This window comes from Leucoraja erinacea, chromosome 8 (genome assembly GCF_028641065.1).
Source record: "Leucoraja erinacea ecotype New England chromosome 8, Leri_hhj_1, whole genome shotgun sequence".
NCBI classification, from domain to species: domain Eukaryota; kingdom Metazoa; phylum Chordata; class Chondrichthyes; order Rajiformes; family Rajidae; genus Leucoraja; species Leucoraja erinaceus.
In genome coordinates, this window is record NC_073384.1 from 38239940 (window position 1) to 38263515 (window position 23576).

The window sequence follows — 23576 nt, forward strand, 5'->3', positions numbered from 1 at the left end:
CACCCTTTGTGTTTAAAAAAAAAAAAAGCTGCCTCTCAGGCAATTATAAAATCCAATTAAATCTTTCCATCCTTACCTTAAACTTATGCCCTCTGGTTCTCGATTCCCTTACTCTGGGGAATCTGGGAAGACATTGTATCTACCCAATCTATTCCTGAGGATGTCCACCCAGTGACCAACTTTGCAGCTGATCTTTTGTGAGGCTGGTAGCTCCTTTACATCCCAGGGCCAGACATCTGGCTTTGTGGCTTATATTAACAACCCCTTTTTTCCTGCCCCCTCCTATTTATAGATTCTCCTGTTTTGTGGAAAGCAGGGAAGGGTTTGTGCCCAAGATGGACACAAAGTGCTGGAGCAACTCAGCGGGTCAGGCAACATCTCTGCAGAAAAAGGATGGGTGCCGTATCGGCAGTCTGAAGGGTCCCGACCCGTAACATCACCCATCTTTTTTCTCCAGAGATACTGCCTGACCCGCTGTGTTACTCCAGCACTTTGTGTCTATATTTGGTATAAACCAGCATCTACAGTTCTTTGTTTCTACACAAGGGCTGGTGTCCGGCTTGTAGCTGGTAAGGTGCGGTTTTTCAACACAGAGCTGCACATTGCTCATACCGCTCGGTTATGTAATGAAAGAATAACATTCAACTCGCACTCCACTCCTTTACTCTGCTCCAGGCCTCACTGACACTGCAGGCCTCACTGGCACTGTTGGATTTACCGGCTGTGGTTTACCCCCTCCCCCTGAGAACAAATGGGGCTTACCCGGGTAGTGTCAGTGTAAGTTTAGATTTAGGTTTAGAGTAGATTTAGTTTCAGTTTATTGTCACGTGCACCGAGGTAGAGTAAAAAGCTTTTTTTTAACGTGCTATCCAGTCGGCGAAAAGACTGTAGGTAGACACAAAATGCCGGATGAGGCAGCATCTATGGAGAGAAGGAATGAGTGACGTTTCAGGTCGAGACCCTTCTCCAGACTGGTGTCGGGGGAGGAGGGGGGGGCGGGACAAAGATAGAAAGTAGGCAGTGACAGTAAGACTAGCGGGAGAACTGGGAAGGGGGAGGGGATGGAGAGAGAAAGCAAGGGCTATCTGAAGTTGGAGAAGTCAATGTGCATACCGCTGGGGTGAAAAGTAGCGAAAAGACTGTACTTGATTACAATCAAGCCGCCCACGGTGTGCAGTTAAAGGATAAAGGAAATAATGTTTAGTGCAAGACAAAATCCAGTAAAGTCCGATTAAAGATAGTCCAAGGGCCTCCAATGAGGTAGATGGGAGGTCAGGACCACTCTCTAGCTGGTGAGAGACCGGCTGATAACAGCTGGGAAGAAACTCTGCATTTTCACACTTCTAGTGCACCTGTGGTTGAGTTGTCTGATGCCGCTTCTGGCTGATGCTGATTGTGAGATGTGTCCTCTATCCCTGCAGTGTGGTTGGGCAGCACAAATTCAGCCGGGAGCAGTGGGAGGAGAGGATCCAAATCTGGCACGAGGAACACCGCGGGATGTTGAAGTGAGTTTGCACGGACTGCGCGCATCGGTTTGATCAATCGGCATCGTGTATCCCTAAGTGGGAGGCGTGCACATCCTGGCCCTCTGGAGAAAAATCACATCCAGATCCCTTGCATCCCCTGTCTCTCCGTTCCTCCCCCACTCTAATTGTCGTACTAGATTCACTGTCGTCCTGTCTGTATAACTCGTTATCACCAGGCCCACAGCCAGCAATGGACCATTGTGGGCTCCACCTTTAATTGTTCATCGTTATTTTTAGCATATCTTTCATGTATTTGTTCTATATCTCTATATTACCCTCTGTATCTCTCATTTCCCTTTCCCCTGACTCAGTCTGAAGGGTCTCGGCCCAAAACATTACCTATTCCTTTTCTCCAGGGATGCTGCCTAACCCGCTGCGTTTCTCCAGCTTTTTGTATCTATCTTATATTCTCGAATGGCTTAGGAGACTATTCGGCCCATCGAGCCCATGGCAGCCCTCAGCACAACCACATTTCCTTGTTACCTATTCCCCCTCCACATTCCCTCCACCCGCCCGCACCACATTCTAGCTCACACCCGACACACTGGGGCAGTTACAGAGGCCACTTAACATCACGTCTCACGTGAGTGACTGGCATTGTGAGGCAGCGGCACTACCAGCTGCACAACTGTGCTCTCTCTGAGCTGCTTTGCTCCACCCTGTTACAACAAGGTCCCACACAAATATAAGGAGCAACAATGCACCCTCTGCAGGGCATGTTGCAGCTTGTTAGGCTCAATGCTGAATTCCCTAACATTAGGCTACTCGCACTATCTCTTTTTTTATTTTTCCGTCCCTTTACTTTATTCATTCCCGGAGGGAAATGGGTCTGCAACACAACAAAGTCCCCATTGTCTTCCCCTCCTCCGCCCCTCATGCTCATTGACCGCTGATCACGGGTCGATCGCGAGGCCCCACCGCCACCAAGGCCCCACCACTCCCCCTATTCCCTCCCCCTCTCACATTTCCCTCTCTCACATTTCCCTCTCTGTTTCCCTACACCACAACTGACCATTAATGCCGATTGCAATTTTTTCCTCTGGTTTTCAGTAACCTATTCTCCACACATTCTTTGTATCACCCACACATCAGGATCACCTGCGGCCAATACATCTGCCAACTGCTCACGACTTTGGGATGTGGGACGTTGGGATCAATTCCATGTCTCATTTCCATGTCTCCGTACCACATGAGAGTCTATTGGGCGCATTGAGACTACTGCTCCCAGAGAATCCCACCAATTTCCCTTCACCCCCCCCCCCCCCTTAATCTTATTCCCCTGTAACACCCCCTCTGTGCCAGATTCCTGGGCACTTCTCCTGTATTGTGTGTCTATGAGTTTGCTTTTAAACCCGGTGTCTCTTTCCCAGAGAGGATGCAATGATTGAGTACCTGAAGATCGCCCAGGATCTGGAGATGTATGGCGTCAATTATTTTGAAATTAAAAATAAGAAGGGGACAGACCTTTGGCTGGGAGTCGATGCCTTGGGTCTCAATATCTATGAGCAAAATGACAAGTAAGTGATCTAATTTCCCTTCACTGCACCGTTTGTCCATTTGGAACGATGTAATGTCAAGAGCGTTCAATTACTGTATCATGAGTTCAGGTTGGTGTAGTTTAGAGATACAATGCAAGAACACGCCCTTTGGCCCACCGATTCCACGCCAACCAGCGATCCCCACATACTAATACTGTCCCACACACTAGGGACAATTTATAATTTTACCAAGGCAATGAACCATAACAAAACTGTACGCCTTTGGAGTGTGGGAGGAAACCAAAGCACTCGGAGAAAACCCATGCAGGTCACGGGGAGAACATACTGTACAAACTCTGATAGCACATGTGGTCATGATCAAACCGGGGTCCAAGGCAGCAAATCTACCGCTGCACCACCGTTAACGGATCGACAAAATTATTAATTGCAGCCTGCTGGCCCATTAACACGATAATACACAAACAGATATACAACACATACAGTAGCTCTAGATGCATGACCCTTTCTTCCCAGCTGTTATCAGGCAATGGAACCATCCTATCACCAACTAGAGAGCAGTCCTGACCTCCCATCTACCTCATTGGAGACCCTCGGACTATCTTTAATCTGACTTTATCATACACTGAACGCTATTCCCTTTATTCTGTATCTGTACAGTCTGGGTGGCTTGCTTGTAATTATGTATAGTCTTTCCGCTAACTGGATAGCACGCAACAAAAAAGCTTTTCACTGCTTTGGAATTCGTGATAAACGAAACAGAAACTACATTCATGTACAGTCTTTCCGCTGACTGGTTAGCATGCAGCAAAAACAAATTCCATTGTACCTTGGTACATGTGACAATAAACTAAACATAATCAGTAATACATTGGATTAATAATCAGTAATGCAAGCTAACCAAACCATAACCGTGCAAAATCCAAGTGTGGTGCAACCAAGTCCGTAGAATATCATAGTTGCTGAGGTTGTGGCTGCCATTGTTCAGGAGTCTGATCATTGGTGGGAAGAAGCTGTTCTTGAACATGGAGGTCGGGGTTCTCAGTCTCCTGTACCACCTTCCCGATGATAGTGGTGTGGTGAGAGTGTGGCCAAGGTGGTGTGTCTTCTGATATTAGCTGCCTTTTTCAGGCAGTACCTCCCGTAGATAGAGTCATACGGCACAGAAACAGGCCCTTTGACACAACTTGCCCATGCTGACCAAGATGCTCCATCTACACTTGTCCCACCTGCTTGTGTTTGGCCCATATCCCTCTAAACCTTCCCGATGTAACAACTGTACACCGTGAATCGCTCAAATGTAATAATGTATTGTCTTTTCGCTGACTGGTTGGCACGCAACAAAAGTTTTCCACTGTACCTCTGTACACGTGACAATAAACGAAACTATCCATGTATCTGTCCAAATGTCTTTTAAATGTTGCTACAGTACCCGCCTCCTATAGCAGCTCGTTCCATATACACACCATTCTCTGTGTGGAAAAAGTTGCCCCTCAGGTTCCTATTCAATCTTTCCCCTCTCACCTTAATCCTATGTCCTCTGGGTCTTGATTTTCCTACTCTGGGTAAAAGACTGTGCATCTACCCTATCTATTCTCCTCATGATCTTATATACCACTATATTATTATCTCTCAGCTTCCTGTTCTCCAAGGAATAAAGTCCGAGCCTGCCAAATCTCTCTCTATTGTTCAGGCCCGCGAGTTCTGGCAACATCCTGGTAAATCTTCTCTGCAGTCCTTCCAGCTTATAGCCTTTCCTATAGCAGGATTCCTTTGATGGTTGGGGAGGTCAGTACTTATGATGGACCGGGCAATGTCCAACACTCTCTGCAGCTTCCTTTGTTCCTGGGCATTTGAGTTGCCGAAATGGTATTGACCGGATAACATTATACATAGAGCAGCTATAGCTGGTTTTCGTAACATTTTAGGCATCTGGCGAAGGGTGTGGCAGCTGTGAATGAATGCAGAGATTGTACTTTGACTGAATAAGTATCTCCTGAAGTAACCATAGCCTTATGGACTGGTTTTTCAAGCTGCAAGCTGAGTGGTTTAACCCTTTTACTTTGCTGCTGCTGCTGGATCGAGTCACGATGAAAGCTTTAGAGTTATATGCGGTGTGGAAACAGGCCAATCGACCCAACTTGCTAACACCGACCAACATGCCCCATTAACGCTAGTCCCACTTCCCAGTGTTTGGCCCATACCCCTCTAAACCTGTCTTATCCATGTACCTATCCTTAATGTTTTTTAAAATAATAAACTAAACAATAACAAACAATAATGGATTACAAAGGCAATGCAAAATTGGGAAATCCAGTGTTTGGGATCGGTATAACACACATTTTATAAATTTGTACCCTGACCTCCCCTCTCTTCTTCTTTCTGCTCTTGCTGATGAAAGCTGGCAACCCGAATGCTGCCTTCACCGTATCTACTTGCACCACAACTCATTCGGCCATTTCCGATGAAAAAGTAATTGTTCGAGAACAGCTTCTTGCCATCAACCATTGGGCTCTAGACAACTGCACATCACTAACATCAACTATAAACTTATATGGACTGTCTTTGGTTGTACTAAGCTGTTTTTTGCACAAGTATTGTGGTTTTTAATTTACTGAATTTGATTATTTTATATAGTGTGTGCATAGGCACCTTGCTTGATTAATGCGTTTTTTTATAATAACATGCTCATTTAATTACTACCGAAGTACCATTCACACGCTCCTATTTTCGGAGTAAAGTGCTCAAATTTAAGCCTGGCACCATGTAGCAGTGTAGTTGTGTGCAGATAATAAGAAATAGGAGTAGCATTAGGCCATATGGCCCATCGAGTCTACTCCGCCATTCAGTCATGGCTGATCTATCTTTCACACTCACCCCCATTCTCCTGCCTTCTCCCTGTAACCTTTGACGCCCTTACTAATCAAGAACCTGTCAATCTCCACTTTAAAAAAAACAAAAACTCAGTCCTGGCCTTCACAGCCGTCTGTGGCAATGAGTTCCACAGATTTGCCACCCTGGCATATGTTTACTTTTCGTGCTTTTAGATTTACGGGCTGTTTCTCCAGTACGTAACCCCTGTGTAAAATGCGAGATGCCTGTACTGTGATTTCAGGTCTGTTATGCTGCTGCACGTAAGTATTTCATTCTTCCGTTGTTGGTACAGTTGATTCTTAAACTCTCTTGACTCTTGTCCTGAAATGCTGACTCTAATTCTCGCTCCACAGGTGCTGTCTGACACTGAGTGTTTCCAGCATTCTTGTGCCTTTTCTTTTTGCCAATTTCAACACCTGCACTGTGGTTTTTTGCATTGGTGACAGTTACCGTATTCTCTCTTTCAATCGTAGACTCACTCCCAAGATTGGTTTCCCTTGGAGCGAAATCCGTAACATTTCTTTCAACGACAAGAAGTTTGTCATCAAACCCATCGACAAGAAGGCTCCTGTAAGTCTGTTCTCCCTGGGGTTGGCTTACGGAGAGTGTTACATTTCGGAGAGAATAAAAAAACATGGAACAAAAAACAGTCAATATGGATTTGTGCCAGGAAGGTCATGTTTGACTAATCTTCTTGAATTTTTTGAAGAGGTTACTCGGGAAATTGATGGGGGTAAAGCAGGTGGATGTTGTATACATGGACTTCAGTAAGGCCTTTGACAAGGTTCCTCACGGAAGGTTGGTTAAGAAGGTTCAATGGTTGGGGATTAATGGAGGAGTAGCAAGATGGATTCAACAGTGGCTGAATGGGAGATGCCAGAGAGTAATAATGGTTCTTGTCAGGTTGGAGGCCAGTGACTAGTGGGGTGCCACAGGGATCTGTGTTGGGTCCACTGTTGTTTGTCATGTACATCAATGATCTGGATGATGGTGTGGTAAATTGGATTAGTAAGTTGTGCCTGTGGATAATGAAGTAGATTTTCAAAGTCTACAGAGAGATTTATGCCTGTTGGAAAAGTAGGCTTAAAGATGGCAGATGGAGTTTAATGCTGATAAGTGTGAGGTGCTACATCTTGGCAGGACAAATCAAAATAGGACGTACATGGTAAATGGTAGAGAATTGAAGAATGCAGGTGAACAGAAGGATCTGGGAATAACTGTGCACAGTTCCCTGAAAGTGGAATCTCATGTAGATAGGGTGGTAAAGAAAGCTTTTGGTGTGCTGGCCTTTATAAATCAGAGCATTGAGTATAGAAGTTGGGATGTAATGTTAAAATTGTACAAGGCATTGGTGAGGCCAATTTTGAAATATGGTGTACAATTTTGGTCGCCTAATTATAGGAAGGATGTCAACAAAATAGAGAGAGTACAGAGGAGATTTACTAGAATGTTGCCTGGGTTTCAGCAACTAAGTTACAGAGAAAGGTTGAACAAGTTAGGGCTTTATTCTTTGGAGCACAGAAGGTTAAGGGGGGGGACTTGATAGAGGTCTTTAAAATGATGAGAGGGATAGACAGAGTTGACGTGGATGACGTGGATTTATTCAAATCGTTTGCTATGTCGTTCTTCAAGGGAGATGCTAAATGCATTTCGTTGTCTCTGTACTGTACACTGACAATGACAATTAAAATTGAATCTGAATCTGAATCTGATATGCTTTTCCCACTGAGAGTAGGGAAGATTCAAACAAGGGGACATGACTTGAGAATTAAGGGACAGAAGTTTAGGGGTAATATGAGGGGGAACTTCTTTACTCAGAGAGTGGTGGCTGTGTGGAATGAGCTTCCAGTGAAGGTGGTGGAGGCAGGTTCATTTTTATCATTTAAAAATAAATTGGATAGTTATATGGACGCGAAAGGTATGGAGGGTTATGGTCTGAACGCAGGTGTATGGGACTAGGGGAGAATACGTGTTCGGCACGGACTAGAAGGGTCGAGATGGCCTGTTTCCGTGCTGTAATTGTTATATGGTTATATGTTTACATGGATCCTCAAATCGATTATTTAATTTACATTTAATAGTATTGGCATTTTAGTGTCAACTGAGCGTTGTTCTTTTGTTTTCTCTTTGCCCTTGGGCATGACAATGGTAGGAAAGGTTTAGTGGGATGTGGGCCGAATATGGCCGAATGGTTCTCGCCTAGATGGGACATCTTGGTCGGCTTGGACGAGTTGGGCCTGGGGGGGGGTTCCGTGCTGTGGGACTATGACTAGCTCGGTATTGCAACCCTTGTTGATGCCTGTCATAGTCATACAACACGGAAACAGGCCCTTCAGCCCATCCCGTCCCTGCCGACCACGATGACCCGTCTAAGCAAGTTCCATTTGCCTGCGTTGGACGCGAATCGCTCTAAACCCTTCCTATCAATGTACCTGGCCATGTTGCCCACTGTAGGGAATCGAGAACCGGAGGACCAGAGGTTTGTGGGGGGGGGAGAAGATTTAATAGGAACATGCGGGTAACTTTGTTACACATAGTGGTGGATGTATGGAACGAGCTGCCAGAGGAGGTAGTTGAGGCAGGCACTATTGCAACGATTCAGAAACATTTAGACAGTTACATGGATAGTAAATGTTTAGAAGGATATGGGCCAAACGCAGGCAGGTGGGACTAGTGTAGATGGGGCAGGGTGGTTGGCGTGGGCAAGTTGGGCTGAAGAGCCTATTTCCACACTCTATGACTCTTAGTGTTTTTTAAATACTGTGATAGTATCTGCCTCAGCTCCCTCCTCTGGCCACAGGGAGAACGTGTAAACTCCATACAGACAGCATCTGTAGTCGGAATCGAACCTGGATCTCTGGCACTGTAGGCAGCAACTCTACCGCTGCACAACCGTGCCGCTCCTTTTGTGCAATCCGGCATCTGCAGTTCCTTGTTTTCATATTGTAGGGCAGGGCCTCACACTCCCTTCCCCACTAAACCTTCTTCTTCTGTGTTCATTTCCTTTCACTTTTAACAGGTCAGTTTATAACTAAAGTGTGTTCAGTCTCTCCTCCTCTCCTCATCCCAGTGTCGTAAGGCACAGAAACGGGCCTTCTGGCCCACCTTGTCCATGCCGACCAAGCTAGCCAACTAGGCTAGTCCCTTTTTGCCTGCATTTGGTTTGTAACCCTCTAATTCCTTCAAATCCACATATCTTGTCTTGAAATTGTGTAGGAAGGAACTGCAGATGCTGGTTTACACCAAAGATAGCCACAAAATGCTGGCGTAATCCCGTGGGTCGGGCAGCATCTCTGGAGAAAACAGATGGGTGATATGTTGGTTCCACCCTCTTGATCATCGGTGCTGGCTCTGATTTTTTTCTGAACCTTTACATCCCTCCAGTTTCCCTCTCCCCTGGCTCTCAGTCTGAAGAAGGGTCTTGACCCAAATGTCAGCCATTCCTTTTCTCTAGAGATGCTGCCTGACCTGCTGAGTTACTCCAGCATTTTATGTATTTTCTGTCTTGAAAGTCTTGCTCGCATCCACTTCTACAGCTTCCTCTGGCAGCTCATTCCAGGTACGGACTCCCCTCTGAGTGAATGCGTTGCCTGTGAGGTCCATCTTAAATCTCTCCCTCCCTGCCTTGAGCCTATGCCAGTGGTACTTTGTCACATGTACTGAGGTACAGTGAGATCCATTCTGTGTACAGATCAGTACAAGTATCACTATACATGAGCACTTGGATACATCTTAGTTAAGTGTCTCAGATACAGTACAAGTGTATAGCAGTAGTACACTGAGAAAGTATTTAGTCGCCAGTTTTGGTGCCATTTTCATGTCCCAGTTTGTACTTCACCTGACCATGAAAGCTTGTTGTCCCGGCAACGTTGCAGGTTCGGCCTGGCCAAACGTAGCCATGGTGTCCTCCGTCACTGCTCCACCGCTGCAGGCTGCATCCGGTCCACGTCTTTGTGCCCCAGGTGAACCGGGCCCTGCGCTGTTTGCCTCCAGCGGCCCACTCCACCATCGAGGCAGTGCGCTCCCTCCCGCTGCTGGTCTGCTTACCGGCCCTACGTCCTGAAAGCCTCCACCCTGGGGATAACAGGTTCACTTTATCCATGCTGCTCCAGATTTTGGACATCTCAATCAGGTCACCCTTCACCCTCCTGCGCTCAAAGAAAAATGTCGCAGCCTTTCCAACCTCTCTCTGAGGAACTGTGCTGGTAACACCATTTTCAATTTTGAAAACAAGTTTGCAAAAAATCGAAAAAGTATATAGTTATATTTGCAGAAAATGTAAATGAAATTAGTAGGATTCCCTTTAAATCTGCTGACAGGAAGTTTAAATAATAATTGATATTAAAGTAAGTGTTGAACATTAAGGAGCAGCCCTGGAACATGTATCTCTCCCCCCCCCCCCCCCCCCCCCCCCCCACAATCGCACAATGCCAGCTCCCTTTACTGTGGCTCCAGCTGAAACCTGAGACGGTAACCACTTCACTTCCGTGTGTGACAGGTTGTGACAGCTAAAGTGAGTCAGTGACGTTGCTTCCTGTCGCTGTGTCCAGTCTGCAGTAACCACCATCCCCGGGGCTGCTACACTGGGCACTCACTATGGGCCTGTGTGTCAGCACACTGCAGTTGATGCAGCATCAGCGCAGAAGGGTCCCTTCAAGACAGCGCAAAGGCTGCATGAATAAACTTCAAAGTTCACTCGCGTTTCTTTCTCGTCCATGTCCAAATTTTAGCTCCGTTCCCACTGCTTCCGAGTGGTACTGGTGATGGAAAACCTTCTCCTTCATGCCTCTCTCCTGCCCTCTTCCATACTCGCTCTATCTCTATCTCTCTCTCTCTCTCTCTCTCTCTCTCTCTCTCTCTCTCTCTCTCTCTCTCTCTCTCTCTCCGTCTCTCTCTCTCCCTCGTCCACCTTCCCAAACTCTTCCCTCCCACTTCACCTTCCCTCTCTCTCCCGCCACCGCCCTTTCTCTTCAACAACCGCCCTCTCTCTTCCAGCGCTGCCCTCTCTCTTCCAGCGCTGCCCTCTCTCTTCCAGCGCTGCCCTCTCTCTTCCAGCGCTGCCCTCTCTCTTCCAGCGCTGCCCTCTCTCTTCCAGCGCTGCCCTCTCTCTTCCAGCGCTGCCCTCTCTCTTCCAGCGCTGCCCTCTCTCTTCCACCTTTCTCTCCCTCTGGTCTCTTCCAGGTACAGGGACCCTTTCTGTGGAGGGGCTGGAATGTTGTGTGGGAGTTTGAGGGGTTGGGGTCCGTGTCGAGAGTGATCTGCCGCTCTGGGGTGAAGAGACCCCGTGTCTAAGCTGATCCTTGCACTGAGCGCCGTGAACAGCCCACGCCTGACGTCTCTCTCTCTCTCTCTTTCTTCCTTTCTTTCTTCCCCCCATCTCTCCCCCTCAGGACTTTGTCTTCTATGCACCGCGGCTGCGGATAAACAAGCGCATCTTGCAGCTGTGCATGGGCAACCACGAGCTGTACATGAGGAGACGGAAGCCCGACACCATTGAGGTGCAGCAGATGAAGGCACAGGCTCGGGAGGAGAAGCACAAGCGGCAGCTGGAGAGGTAGGGACCGAGTCACGGAGTCATACAGGCCCTTCGGCCCATCTTGCCCTTGCCGACCAACATGCCCCATCTACACTCGTCGCCCCCTGCCAACGCCTGGCCCATATCCCTCTAAACCTGTCCTATCCATGTACCGTTCCAAGTGTCTTTTAAATGTTGTTGATTAGCAACTATGCAAAGGATTATGGGGACAAGGCAGGAGAATGGGGTTGAGAGGGAGAGTTAGATCAGCCATGATTGAATGGCGGAGTAGACTTGATGGGCCGAATTGCCTCCTTCTGCTCCCATGACTTATGAACTTGCATTATAGTACCTGCCTCAACACCTCCACCGGCTCCTCGTTCCATAAAACCCTCCACCCTCTGAGTGAAAATGTTGCCCCGCAGATTCCTATTTAAATCTATCCCCTTGCTCCTCAAACCTATTTGAACTGTAATCCGAGGTTCCGCTGTCCCTGCCGTTCATGGTGCGTGTTCTAGCGTCATCAATTCTCCTGACATACGTTAACTTGCATGTCGAGGATTAAACTAGATCGGCCATTTCTCGGCCCATTTCGCCCACCCATCAGTATCATCCTCCACACTGGCACCAAATCCAGCAGTCATTCTGTCTGTGGCAGGGTGCAGACATGGTGCGATAGAATGCAGTACAGCCCACAATGTCTGTGCTGAACTTGATGCCAAGACCAACTCTATCTGAAAATCTCTTAAACACCGCTATCGTATCTGCTTCAACCACCACGTTCCAGGCACTCACTGCCCACTAAACAAACTTGTCCGCTCATCTCCTTTAAACGTTGCCACTCTCATCTCCAAGCTGTGCCCTCCAATATTTAATGTTTCCATCCTGGCGATAAATGTTCTGACTGTCTATCTTATCTTTTCCACACTTCTATCATGTCTCCCCACAACCTCCGGTGTCTGTACAACCTCTCCTTGTATTTACTACCCCCTAATATGATGGCAAACCCATGTATCTTTGCGTACTGCACCCAGAAGTGGATGTGCCGTCGTTCGTTACAGTCCCTCCACTCTTTTAAATCTTTATTTGAACAGCAGCATTTCCTCTGTACACTGAGGATGCCTTGATTGTAATCATAACTGGATAGCACAGTTTCTATGTCCCTCGGTACATAATTGTAAACTAAAGTAAACTCCAGGCATTGTTGTGGCTAACCTCCCTTGCACCCTCTCCAAAGCCTCCACATCCTTCCTGCCATGGGGCGTCTGTGCTGAACATGACGCCAAGACCAACTCGTATCTGCCTGCATATACCCCATATCCCTCCATTCCCTGCATATCCGTGTGCCTATCTGAAAATCTCTAAAACGCCACTGCATCTGCTTCAACCACCACCCGTGAAGCATTAGTAACGGCAAGCTTCTGGTGCAGGGCCCAGTTGGAGCAGGAGAAGCTGAAGAGGGAGACGGTGGAGAAGGAGAAGGAACAGATAGAGTGGGAAACCCGGGACCTGATGCTGAAGCTGAAACATTACGAGGTCCAGACGAAGAAGGCCGAGCAGGGTAGGTCTACATCACGGAAATAGGCCCTTCGGCCCGACTCGCCCATCCTGACCTCTGCACTAGTCCCACCTGCCTGCGTTTGGCCCACATCCCTCTAAACCTTTCCTGTCCATGTACCTCTCCAAATGTCTGAAGAAGGGTCTCGACCCTAAACGTCACCTATCCATGTTCTCCAGAGATGCTGCTTGACTCGCTGAGTTACTCCAGTGTCTATCTCTGGAGGGAGGAGAGTTTAGAGTGGCGCAGCTGGTAGAGTTGCTGCCTTATGGCGCCAGAGACATGGGTTTGAACCTGACCGGTTGCTGTCTGTGCAGAGTTCACATTCTCCCTGTGATCGCCAGGGTTTCCTCCCACTTTCCAAAGACGTGTGTCTTTGTGGGTTAATTGGCTTCTGTAAATTGCCCCCTGAGTGTAGGGAGTGGATGGGATAGTGGGATAACATAAAACTAGTGTGAAAGGTTTCTGGCCTTTTCCTTCCTCCCCCCACCTACTTCCAGTCTGAAGAAGGGTCCCGACCCGAAACGTCATCCATCCTTTTCCTCCAGAGATGCTGCCATACCTGCTGAGTTACTCCAGCACTGTGTCTACAGTATAAACCAGCATCTGCAGTGACTTCCTACAAATCGATGGTGAGCGTGGGCTTGGTGGGCCAGAGGACCTGTTTCCCCACTGTCTCTCGTCTGCTGGTGGCAGCTGATGGTTACTCACGGTGTCTGGGTTTTGTATCCTAGACCTGGCTGAACAGACGCAGAGAGCCACACAGCTGGATGAGGAGCGGCGGAGGGCCCAGGAGGAGGCTGAGAGGCTGGAGATTGAACGCCTGGAGGCCTTGCAAGCCAAGGAGGAGCTGCAGAGACAGGCTGAGCACCAGATGAAGAACCAGGAACAGCTGGTAAATGGGGCGCTGGAGGGGCAGTGACCCTGCACCGGCTTGTCCTCGCCTCCATCGGCCCACACTGCCGGTGGACAGCAGTAGAGTTGCTGCTTTACAGCGCCAGAGACCTGGGTTCAATCCTGATTACGGGTGCTGTCTGTACAGAGTTTGTATTTTCTCCCTGTAACCGTGTGGGTTTTCCCCAGGTGCTCCAGTTTCCTTTCACATTCCAAAGATGTGCAGGTTTGTAGGTTAATTGGTTTTGGTAAAATTGTAAATTGTCCCTAGTGTGTAGGGTAGTGTTGGGGTGCAGGGATTGCTGGTTGGGGCGGACTGGGTGGGCCGAAGGGTCTGTTTCCATGCTGTATCTCATAACTAAAACTAATCTATACTGTTCTTTGCGGCATGCAGTGTAGGCAGGAACTTCAACCCAACACATCCATGCCGACCAAGATTCCCTATCTATGCTAGTCCTGTTTGCCAACGTTTGGCCCATATTCCCTCTAATGGTTCCGACACAAAACATCATCTATCCATGTCCTCCAGACATGCTGCCTGACCTGCTGAGATACTCCAGCACTTTGTTTCATTTTCCCTCTGAACCATTCCTGTCCATCTACCTGAACTTTTAGACTTTAGAGATACAGTGCGGAAAACGGGCCCTTTGGCCCATCTTGGTTCTTGGTTCTTGGGTCCTCCAAAATATTCCAACTGGAATTTAAACTGGAGGTGGTGAAGGGAGGGATTAAGCCAGAAAGGGTATAAAGAACACACACTATAGAATTTAACATAAAACATCCCCACACAGCAGAATCAAAGTTTCCCACTGTGTGGGAAGGCACCAAAGTCAGTCTCTTCCTCCACTGTTCCTCGTGGTCAGGGCCTCCCCAAGCCCTCCACAGTTGCAGCTACGGGCGGCCTGATGTCCAGGACCGCTCGCCGGGGTGATACAAGTCCGATGTCGGGGCTGCGGGACGTCCTCAGCGGCGTGGACACCAGAGTCGGCCCCCTCCTACCGGAGTCGGCGGCTTCCAAAGTCCGCAGGCCGCGCCGGGTGGAGACTGCTGCTGTAGGCCCTCTGCAAGGCGCCCCAGGACTCCACGATGTTGTTCAGCGCCGCCCGCGTTGGAAGCTCCACGCACCAGAGCTGCACAATGTTGGAGCAGCGGCCCAACGCTCCGGAGCTCAAAACGGCGACCCAGGTAGGCATCGCCCGCTCCGCCGCTGTAGCAGCCCTGGTCCGGCAGCCCAGTCCCCGGCAGGAAAGGCTGCTCCGATCCAGCTGGTAGGCCGCGAGGTGGGGGGGCGAGGACGCGACTCGGAGAAATAGTCGCGTCCCCGCCAGGTAGAGACTGGGAAACGGTTTCCCCCTTACCCTGCCCCCCTCCCCCACATAGAAAAGTTAAAGTTTCCCCCAACACAAAACTTCAGACTAACTAAAAATAAAAAAAAGATTGAAATACAGACTGGCTGTAGGTAGAGGCTGCTGCAGTGCAGCCCCCACTCCGCCCCATCGAGTCCGGACTGACCAGCGATCACCCATACACTAGTTCTATCCTACACACTAGAGACAATTTACAATTTTTTATCGAGGTAGATTACAAACCTGTACATCTTTGCAGTGTGGGAGGAAACTGGAGCACCCGGAGAATACCCACGCGGTTCATACCCAGGCATTGTGGAAGGTGGGGAGGGGATATTGGGCAAGGTCTCGAGATGAAGGGAGTGGTGGGGGGGGGGGGGGGGGGGGGGGGACGGGGGAAGGAGACCTGGGGGAGGTTGGAGGAGGCAGGTTGCAGGGAAGGGGCTTGGCGAAGCTGAGTGTGTGGGTGGGCCCAATTGGGGGGAGGGGTCCCTGGGGCAGTGGGGAGGAGATTTGGGAGTGGGGTCCTGTTGGGGTATGGGAGAGGGGCATTGCTGGTATCAGACAGTCCTCTTCCCCCCCCCCCAACCCTGTGGCAAGCAGGCTGGTGGGTGGAGTTGGCCAGGGAAGGGTGTGGGAGGAGGGTCCCAGTAATGAGGGTGGGTGAGGAGATCCGGGTTAGTGTCTAGGTGGGGTCAGGGGCAATGCTGGTCTCACGATGCCCCCCTGTGGCAGGCGGCGGAGCTGTCCGAGTACACGGCCAAGATCGAGGAGCTGGAGGACGCTCGGAGGATGAAGGAGGAGGAGGCCTTCGAATGGCAGCACCGGGTGAGGCCGCAGGGGGAGGTCGTATACAGACACGCACGCACTCTGAGCGACACCCGCACACGTGTACACTCACTCCCACCTGTACTCCAAGATGGCGTCCGTTTTCTCCCTCTTTACACCCCCATTTCTCCCTCCACCCCCCACCCTACAATTTGCTGCCCGTCCACGACCTCTCACCCAGGCTCTTTGCCCTCCCCCCCCCACCCTGGCCCCCTCTTTCTCTCGCCCATCCCCATTCCCCACCCTCTCTCTCGTTTTCCAACCCCCAGCCCCTGACCTATCCTGTGTGGGCCACAGAGTGGGTCTCTGCAGTTGGAGGGAGGGTGTTGGAGCATGTGTTTGACCCCCGCCCACGAGTGACCTCTGATCTCTGCCCTCTCCTCAGGCCCAGGTGGTGCAGGATGACCTGGAGAAGACCAAGGAGGAGCTGCACATGGTGCTGTCCACCCCTCCCCCACCCCCTCCCCCTCCCCCTCCCCCACTCATCGTCTACGAGGCGCAGGAAGAGATCGAGCAGCATGACGTTGAGGAGAATCACAACTCGGGCAGCGTGGACCACAACTCCGACAGCGCGGAGCTGGCGTACGAGGGCTTCCTGGACCACAGGATAGAGGAGGACCGAATGACCGAGGTGGAGAAGAACGAGAGGGTGCAGCAGCAACTGATGGTGAGAGAGAGTCTACCACTGTAGAAGTTAGACTTTAGAGATACAGGGTGGAATCAGGCCCTTCGGCCCATAGGTTTGGGGCTTACTAGTGGAAAGATTATACATGATCACAATTGAGACGTCCACAGTGTACAGACACAGGATAATGGTACTAATGTTTAGTACAAAGTAAAGTGCAGTGAAGCCCAACTAAAGATTGTCCGAGGTTCTCCAGTGAGGTAGATGGTACGGTCAGGATTACATCTTGGAAGAAACTGGCCCTGAGTCTATGTTCATACCTTTGGGTTGTAAACAATGTAAGTTAATGATCTATTGAAGATGGAATATTGATAGAAGAGAATAATAATCACTGTAAGTATTCGAGTAGCGTGAAAATGGACAGAAATTAGTCAAGGTTAAAAACTTGCCCTGGGAGTGTTGATCTTGGTTGTCCTGAGTTGATTTGTTTTCTCCCCTCAGTTGCTGAGCTCGGAGCTTGCCCAGGCCCGGGACGATAGCAAGAAGACCTCCAACGATATCATCCACCTGGAAAACGTTCGGAAAGGCCAGGACAAGTACAAGACACTGCGGCAGATCCGGCGGGGGAACACCAAGCAGAGGGTGGATGAGTTTGAGTCAATGTAAGGATTCACTGACAACAGTCCAAGTCCGCTGCTCTGGGCAGGATTACAAACCATTGGAAGTACCTTTCTCTTGGTGATCTCTGGAGCAACTAGTCCACAGCCTGCATATCTCTTTCTCAACTAAATTTTATATGAATGTGTCCAAATTTTGGAAAAATCTCTTTGATCCTCTGCATTCTTGAGCAATGAACCAGATTTTTAGTCATGTAATTGTTTTATAGCTTTTTCAGTGCTTCAACAGAGAAACACAAAGCCTCCTTTAAACCTGAAACAATGTGCTGAGGTGCACAATTGATTAATCAGTGCCAAAAATAGATTAGTGAAAAGTGTTTTTGGTAAAAGAGGGAAATTTAGTCTCCGGCCTAATGTATTGGATTCTCGTGGGAAACAGAACTTCTCCTTTTGTACCCGCTTTGTGCCACAAGTCATAGTTACCCGTGTTTAAAACATGAACACTACTTGCCACTACACTGATGTCTTTTGTATCAATCACTCCTGTGCTGCTGCAGATACACATACACGTGATCAATGCACTTCTGAATGATTAAGACACTTACTTTTCCTTGTTACCTCCAATCCTGCATTGCCATAGATTTAACGGGAGATCAGAATTCAGCAATGATTGCTTGCTACAGTCAGTAAAAAAAAAATAACGGGGAATAGTTCCTATTTTGTATATTTTTGCTATTACAAGATTTCCACTCCATCACTTAGGATGTTAACGCGATATTATCTTCGAAATAAAAGGCTAGTTCTGTGTGGTACTTTACATAACCTGGTAATTTTGTAGCACAGAATCTATTTGTAAAGTTTTTTACTTCAGATCAAAGAAATAGTAAAGCTTATTTGTAAAATAAAAAATAAAGAAATCCAGTGGCAAGAGTAAAGTGTCACATTCTATTTAATCTAATCAACTAAAAAGACAACTATTACAGCTAAGTATGCCAGGCTTAGATTTAGATGTAAACACTTATACATGTGTAGGTTTGTAATTTGAGCATTATTTGTGTCTACACTCCTTTAATGTGCTCATTTCTGGCCAGCTTTGCTCCTCGAATCGTGTACCTTTGTTGCTCTGCACTTTGTACTTGCAAGTCTTGTACTGATATGGTCTTTGAAATATTGAATTGCCTCTAATAAAAATGTTGGCAAGATTTTTGGTCTTTGGTCTCTTTCCACACTTCAGCTTGTACCTGCTTATTTTTTTTCCCTGGAGAGGTATGTGTATCATAAAAGTTGCACCTTTGGCACATTGCACTTCATTGTGCATTGAAATCAAGTAGTGCTCAACTTCAAAGTCTGAAGAAGGGTCCTGACTCAAAGCATCACCTATCCATTTTCTCCAGAATGCTGCCTGACCCGCTGAGTTATACCAGCACTTTGTGTCTATCTCAAGCTGAGCTAAATCTCCTACTGAACAGTGCAACACAAGAACAGGCCCTTTGGCCCACAGTGTCTGTACCGAACATGATGCCAAGACTAATTCTTATCTGCCTGCACATAATCCATATCCCTCCATCCCCTGCATATCTACATGTCTATCCAAGTCTCTTCAATGCCACTATCGTATTGTGCTTCCACCACCATCCAATCCCAGTGGCGAGTCCCAGGCCCACACCACTTTCTGTGTGTAAAAAACAATAGCCTTGCTCACCTCTTTTAAACTTTGCCTCTCTAAACCTTGGCAAAAACTAGCTGTACCCATTGGTCACAGGCCCCCAACCCATTTATTCTCGCTGGGGCTTTCTCCCGAGTGTCTGAGATGGAAGAGAAGGACATTGATGAGCTGACCCACATTGTCACTGCACCACACCGAATGGTCCTGATGGCCTTGATGAGAGCTCCCTTGCCCCAGCCTGCACTGGACTGCATTTCATTGCAATGTTTTCACACAAAGGGTAATGGGTACATGGGATGAACTGCCAGAAGATGTGGTAGAAGAACTTTAGACAGGTACATGAATGGGAAAGGTTTGGTGGTATGGGCCAGGTGCAGGAATGTGTCACTAGCTCAGGTCCTTGGTCGGCATGGATGAGTTTAGTTTATTAACAAGTGTACTGAGGGAACAGTGAAAAGCGATTTGTTGCAGAAAGCTTGTTATTGGAAATACTGCACATGATTACAATTGAGCCACCCACAGTGTACAGATATAGGATAAAGGATAAATGTGTAATGCAAGGTAAAGTCCCATTAAAGATGGTCCGAGTGGGCCAAAGAGACAGTTTCTGATCTGTATTACACTATAATGTCTCAATGTAATGTTAAAACTCCACAGTGAATAGCAGAACCTCATTCAACCAAATATCTAGAACAGTACACCACAGGAACAGGCCCTTCAGCCCGTGAGATCCGTGTCAAAGAGTCCTGACCACAAACGGTGTCTGTTCATTCCCTCCACAGATGCTGCCTGGCCATTGAGTTCCTCCAGCGGGTTTTGTTTTTGCTCAGGACATCAGCTTCTGCAGATTATTGTGTCAAAAATACATCTTAAATCAATCAGTATGTTCTGGAAATGTAAAGATCACAGTGTACCTCTTCATGCCCCAGAAGGCTGCATTTTGCATGTGATCAACAATGTGATCAACAGCAGCACAGTGGCGCACTCTCCAAAGACGTACATTTTGTAGGTTAATTGGCTTCTGTATTGTAAGTTGTCCCTAGTATGTAGGATAGTGCTATTGTACGGGGTGTTTGCCGGTCGGCACAGACTCTGTGGGCCGAAGGGTCCGTTTCCGTGCTTATTATTCCATCTAGAATTTGTTGGCCAAGTAATGTTGGCGTACAGACAACCATGAAGAATTTTCAACAATACAAAATATTCCATTGGCCCTCTAACCCTTGCTCTTCATTTTTCTGTGCTGTACTCTTCCATGTTCTGTGTGTTAAGTGTCTCCAACTCAAAGGTTGATTGAAAGATACAGCATGGAAATGGGTCCTTCAGTCTACAAAGTCCATGTTGACCATCAATGCTATTCAGCATTGATCACGCTATTCAGATCTTATCCCACCTTCTCATCCACTCCCGACAAACTAGCGGCAATTTACAGAGGCCGATTCACCTACAAACCTGCACGTCTTTGGGAGGAAACCGGAGCACTCGGTGAAACCCCACTTGGTCCCAGGAAGAGCATGCAAACTCCCCACACAGACAGCACCCAAAATCTGGATTGAATCCGAGTGTGTGGTGTTATTAGGCCGTGATTCTACCAACTGCACCACTGTGCCACCTCGCCTCAATGACTCTGAGCCAGAGATTTCATGAGGAGATGTTTACTGTGCTGGTCCAGACTCCCACATGTTATAGTCAATAACTCACAACCGTGTCTGTCACCATATTATGTTTTTCTGCATTTTACTTTTATTTTGCAATTGCCAAGTCTTCCTCAACTAGGCATCTTAACCAAGTCAATGGATATTTTTAAGATGGAGATTGACAAATTATTGATTAGTAAGGGTATCGGGGGTTATGGGGAGAAGGCAGGAGAATAGAGTTGAGAGGGAAAGATAGATCAGCCGTGATTGAATGGCGGGGTGGACATGATGAGCTGAATGGCCTAATTCTACAACTATAACATCATTATGAGACCTGGAGGCAAGGTTTACAAAATGGCACAAGTGTAAAATTTATTAAGTAGTAAGAGTAATCAACAAAAGTCATGAAAAGAAAACGTAAACAACGCACCCTGAACTGAATAATAGTCAGTGCTGCATTAGATATTATCAGAGATGACAGTGCACCAATACTCTGCACAGGCGACATTTTGGGTTGGAACCCTTCTTCACGTCGATTCATACATACTGTAAACCCTCTTTGTAATTGACCATAGGGGAAGAAATGGTGTTTGTTGTTGCCGATTGTCCGCTATAACCAAGTACGGCATTACAGTTTCATTGTATTGTTAGTTTAAACAAAGAACTGCAGATGCTGGTTAATATCCAAAAGGACACAAAGTGCTGGAGTAACTCAGCGGATCAGGCAGCATCTCTGAAGAACATGGATAGGTGACGTTTCGCATCAAGACCCTTCTTCAGACTATCGGTCGGGAATCAGGCTTGGAATCCAGGTGCGTTGACGAGGATCGGCGGAGTCATTGGTCACAGCCCAACCCGTGGGTGAGGGTCAGTGGTGGCGGGTGTGGGTTGGCAGCAGCCGGGGTGGCGGTGCAGGCTAGGGGTGGCGTGGGCAGCCTGGCCTGGTGGTGAAGGTCGGTAGACCCGTCCGTAATAACCAAAATCCAGTATATACGCACTGAGCTTTGGATTCCTTGGGGGAAGAGTTGATAATCTCTCCATGATTTTAGAAAGTGGATGAAAATCAGCAGCATAAAGTTTTGACAAAATCTATTACGCAATTTGCTTTGGTAAAACTTAACCCCAAATGAACGTATTAACAGAGAGGTTTTGATTTCCAGTCCTGGAATCCGGTCATACATCATCAATTGTTACCAGCATCATGGCGAACTGCAGGTCGATGGGGTCTTCATGCAATGATGATTTTATTGCACATGTGTAAATGCACAGTGAGATTCTGTTCTCACATTCAGTCCAGTCCAGTATTGCCAAACCTAAGCACAATCACTGATTAGCCACGTATAGAAATAGTCCACTGATCCCGCATGCAAAAGGCACCAGGTTTTGGCGCCAATTTCAAGTCCTCTCCTCTCCTCTACACTCGGGTCCATTGTCGTCACCAGCTCCACCCTATCTTGTCTCCGGGAGATGAGCAGGGGCGGCTCAGTGGCTCCCCCCACAGGCCACGGCCCGCCGGGTCTGGCGTTCGGCCGCAGGGGGGACGAGCATTGTCTGTCCTTCAGTGGGATCCAGGCCCAGGGGTGAGGGGAGTGGAGTGAGTCACTTTACTGTACAGCGCACAAGCTAAGCATGATACAAAGAGAAACTAATCCCCTCGTGATCCATATCCCTCCATTCCTTGCACATTCACGTACCCATCTAAAAGTCTCTTAAACGCTGCTATCGTGCCAGCCTCCACCAACATTCCCATTAGCCCTTTCCAGGCACCCACCGCTCTCCGAGTAAATAAAAACGCCCCGCACAGCTTCTTTAAATTTTGTCCCTCTAAACTTGGGCACATCACTAGTCACAGGCCCCCAACCCATTTATTCTCGGTGGAGTTTTCTTCCGAGTTTCTGAGCTTTGAAGTGAAGGGCATTGATTAGTAGAGAGGTTTTGATTTCCAGTCCTGGAACCTGAAGCCATTCATCATCAATGTTGTCAAGTTGGAAAGGGTACAGAGAAGATTTATGAGGATGCTGCCAGGACTCGACGGTCTGAGGTGCAGAGAGAGGTTCAGCAGGCTGGGTCTCTATTCCCTGGAGCGCAGGAGGATGAGGGGTGATCTTATAGAGGTGTTTCAAATCATGAGAGGAATAGAATGGGTAGATGCACAGAGTCTCTTGCCCAGAGTAGGGGAATCGAGAACCAGAGGACATAGGTTTAAGATGAAGGGAAAAAGATTTAATAGGAGTAACTTTTTCACACAAAGGGTGTTGGGTGTATGGAACAAGCTGCCAGAGGAGGTAGTTGAGGCAGGGACTATCACAATGTTTAAGAAACATTTAGACAGGTACATGGATAGGACAGGTTTAGAGGAATATGGACCAAACGCAGGTATGTAGGACGAGTGTAGATGGGCCACATTGGTCGGTGTGGGCAAGTTGGGCTGAAGGGGCTGTTTCCATGCTGTTTCACTCTATGATGTTCCATTATCAAACATTACCAACAGCATTGTGATGTGTAGGTTGTTTGGTGCATGAAGCATTGCCGGCCTCTCAGATGGACCCAGGGCCAGGGGCTGTCGTCACCGTCCCTTGGAGCTGGTACCACTGGAACGACTGCGTGGAACTGTCTTCGAACCTCCAGCTGTCGAAGGGGACGTGCACCTGGCCCACACACAGCTGCCGTTTGAATGTCGTGCTGTACCACACGGAGACGTGGAGTGTCCTCGTCTCCACCTGCCGCCGGCCAATGGTGTACTGGGGAATGCAAAGTACAACGGGTAAATATACAGAGCCATCAGGCCCCATCTGGAATCCGCGTCTCACGATGGCCTGAGTGTGTGCGTTCAGCACTGATTCACCTAGACAGCCCATCGAATGTGCAACAAGTTTGTTCATAAGTTACAGGAGCAGAATTAGGCCATTCGGCCCATCAAGTCTACTCCGCCATTCAATCATGGCTGATCTATCTATTCCTCTCAAGCCCATTCTCCCGTCTTCTCCCCATAACCCC

At 48.1% G+C, this 23576-nt stretch overlaps 2 protein-coding genes across 3 annotated transcripts in view; one reads left to right on the forward strand and one right to left on the reverse strand.

Moving 5' to 3' along the window:
• Positions 1–18481, forward strand: part of LOC129699581 (ezrin-like) — a 51095-nt gene extending 32614 nt beyond the window's left edge. For both annotated transcript variants that reach the window (XM_055639514.1, XM_055639515.1), the window contains 9 exons: positions 1422–1505; positions 2897–3043; positions 6370–6466; positions 11287–11450; positions 12842–12972; positions 13704–13864; positions 15945–16037; positions 16423–16704; positions 17164–18481. In XM_055639514.1, the coding sequence (XP_055495489.1) occupies positions 1422–1505; positions 2897–3043; positions 6370–6466; positions 11287–11450; positions 12842–12972; positions 13704–13864; positions 15945–16037; positions 16423–16704; positions 17164–17328 (1324 nt within the window). In that variant the 3' untranslated portion in view covers positions 17329–18481. The remainder of the gene's footprint in view (positions 1–1421; positions 1506–2896; positions 3044–6369; positions 6467–11286; positions 11451–12841; positions 12973–13703; positions 13865–15944; positions 16038–16422; positions 16705–17163) is intronic.
• Positions 18482–18556: 75 nt separating this feature from the next.
• Positions 18557–23576, reverse strand: part of sytl3 (synaptotagmin-like 3) — a 28583-nt gene continuing 23563 nt past the window's right edge. Inside the window, exon 10 of the mRNA XM_055640011.1 lies at positions 18557–23320. Within this exon, the coding sequence (XP_055495986.1) occupies positions 23117–23320 (204 nt within the window). The 3' untranslated portion in view covers positions 18557–23116. The remainder of the gene's footprint in view (positions 23321–23576) is intronic.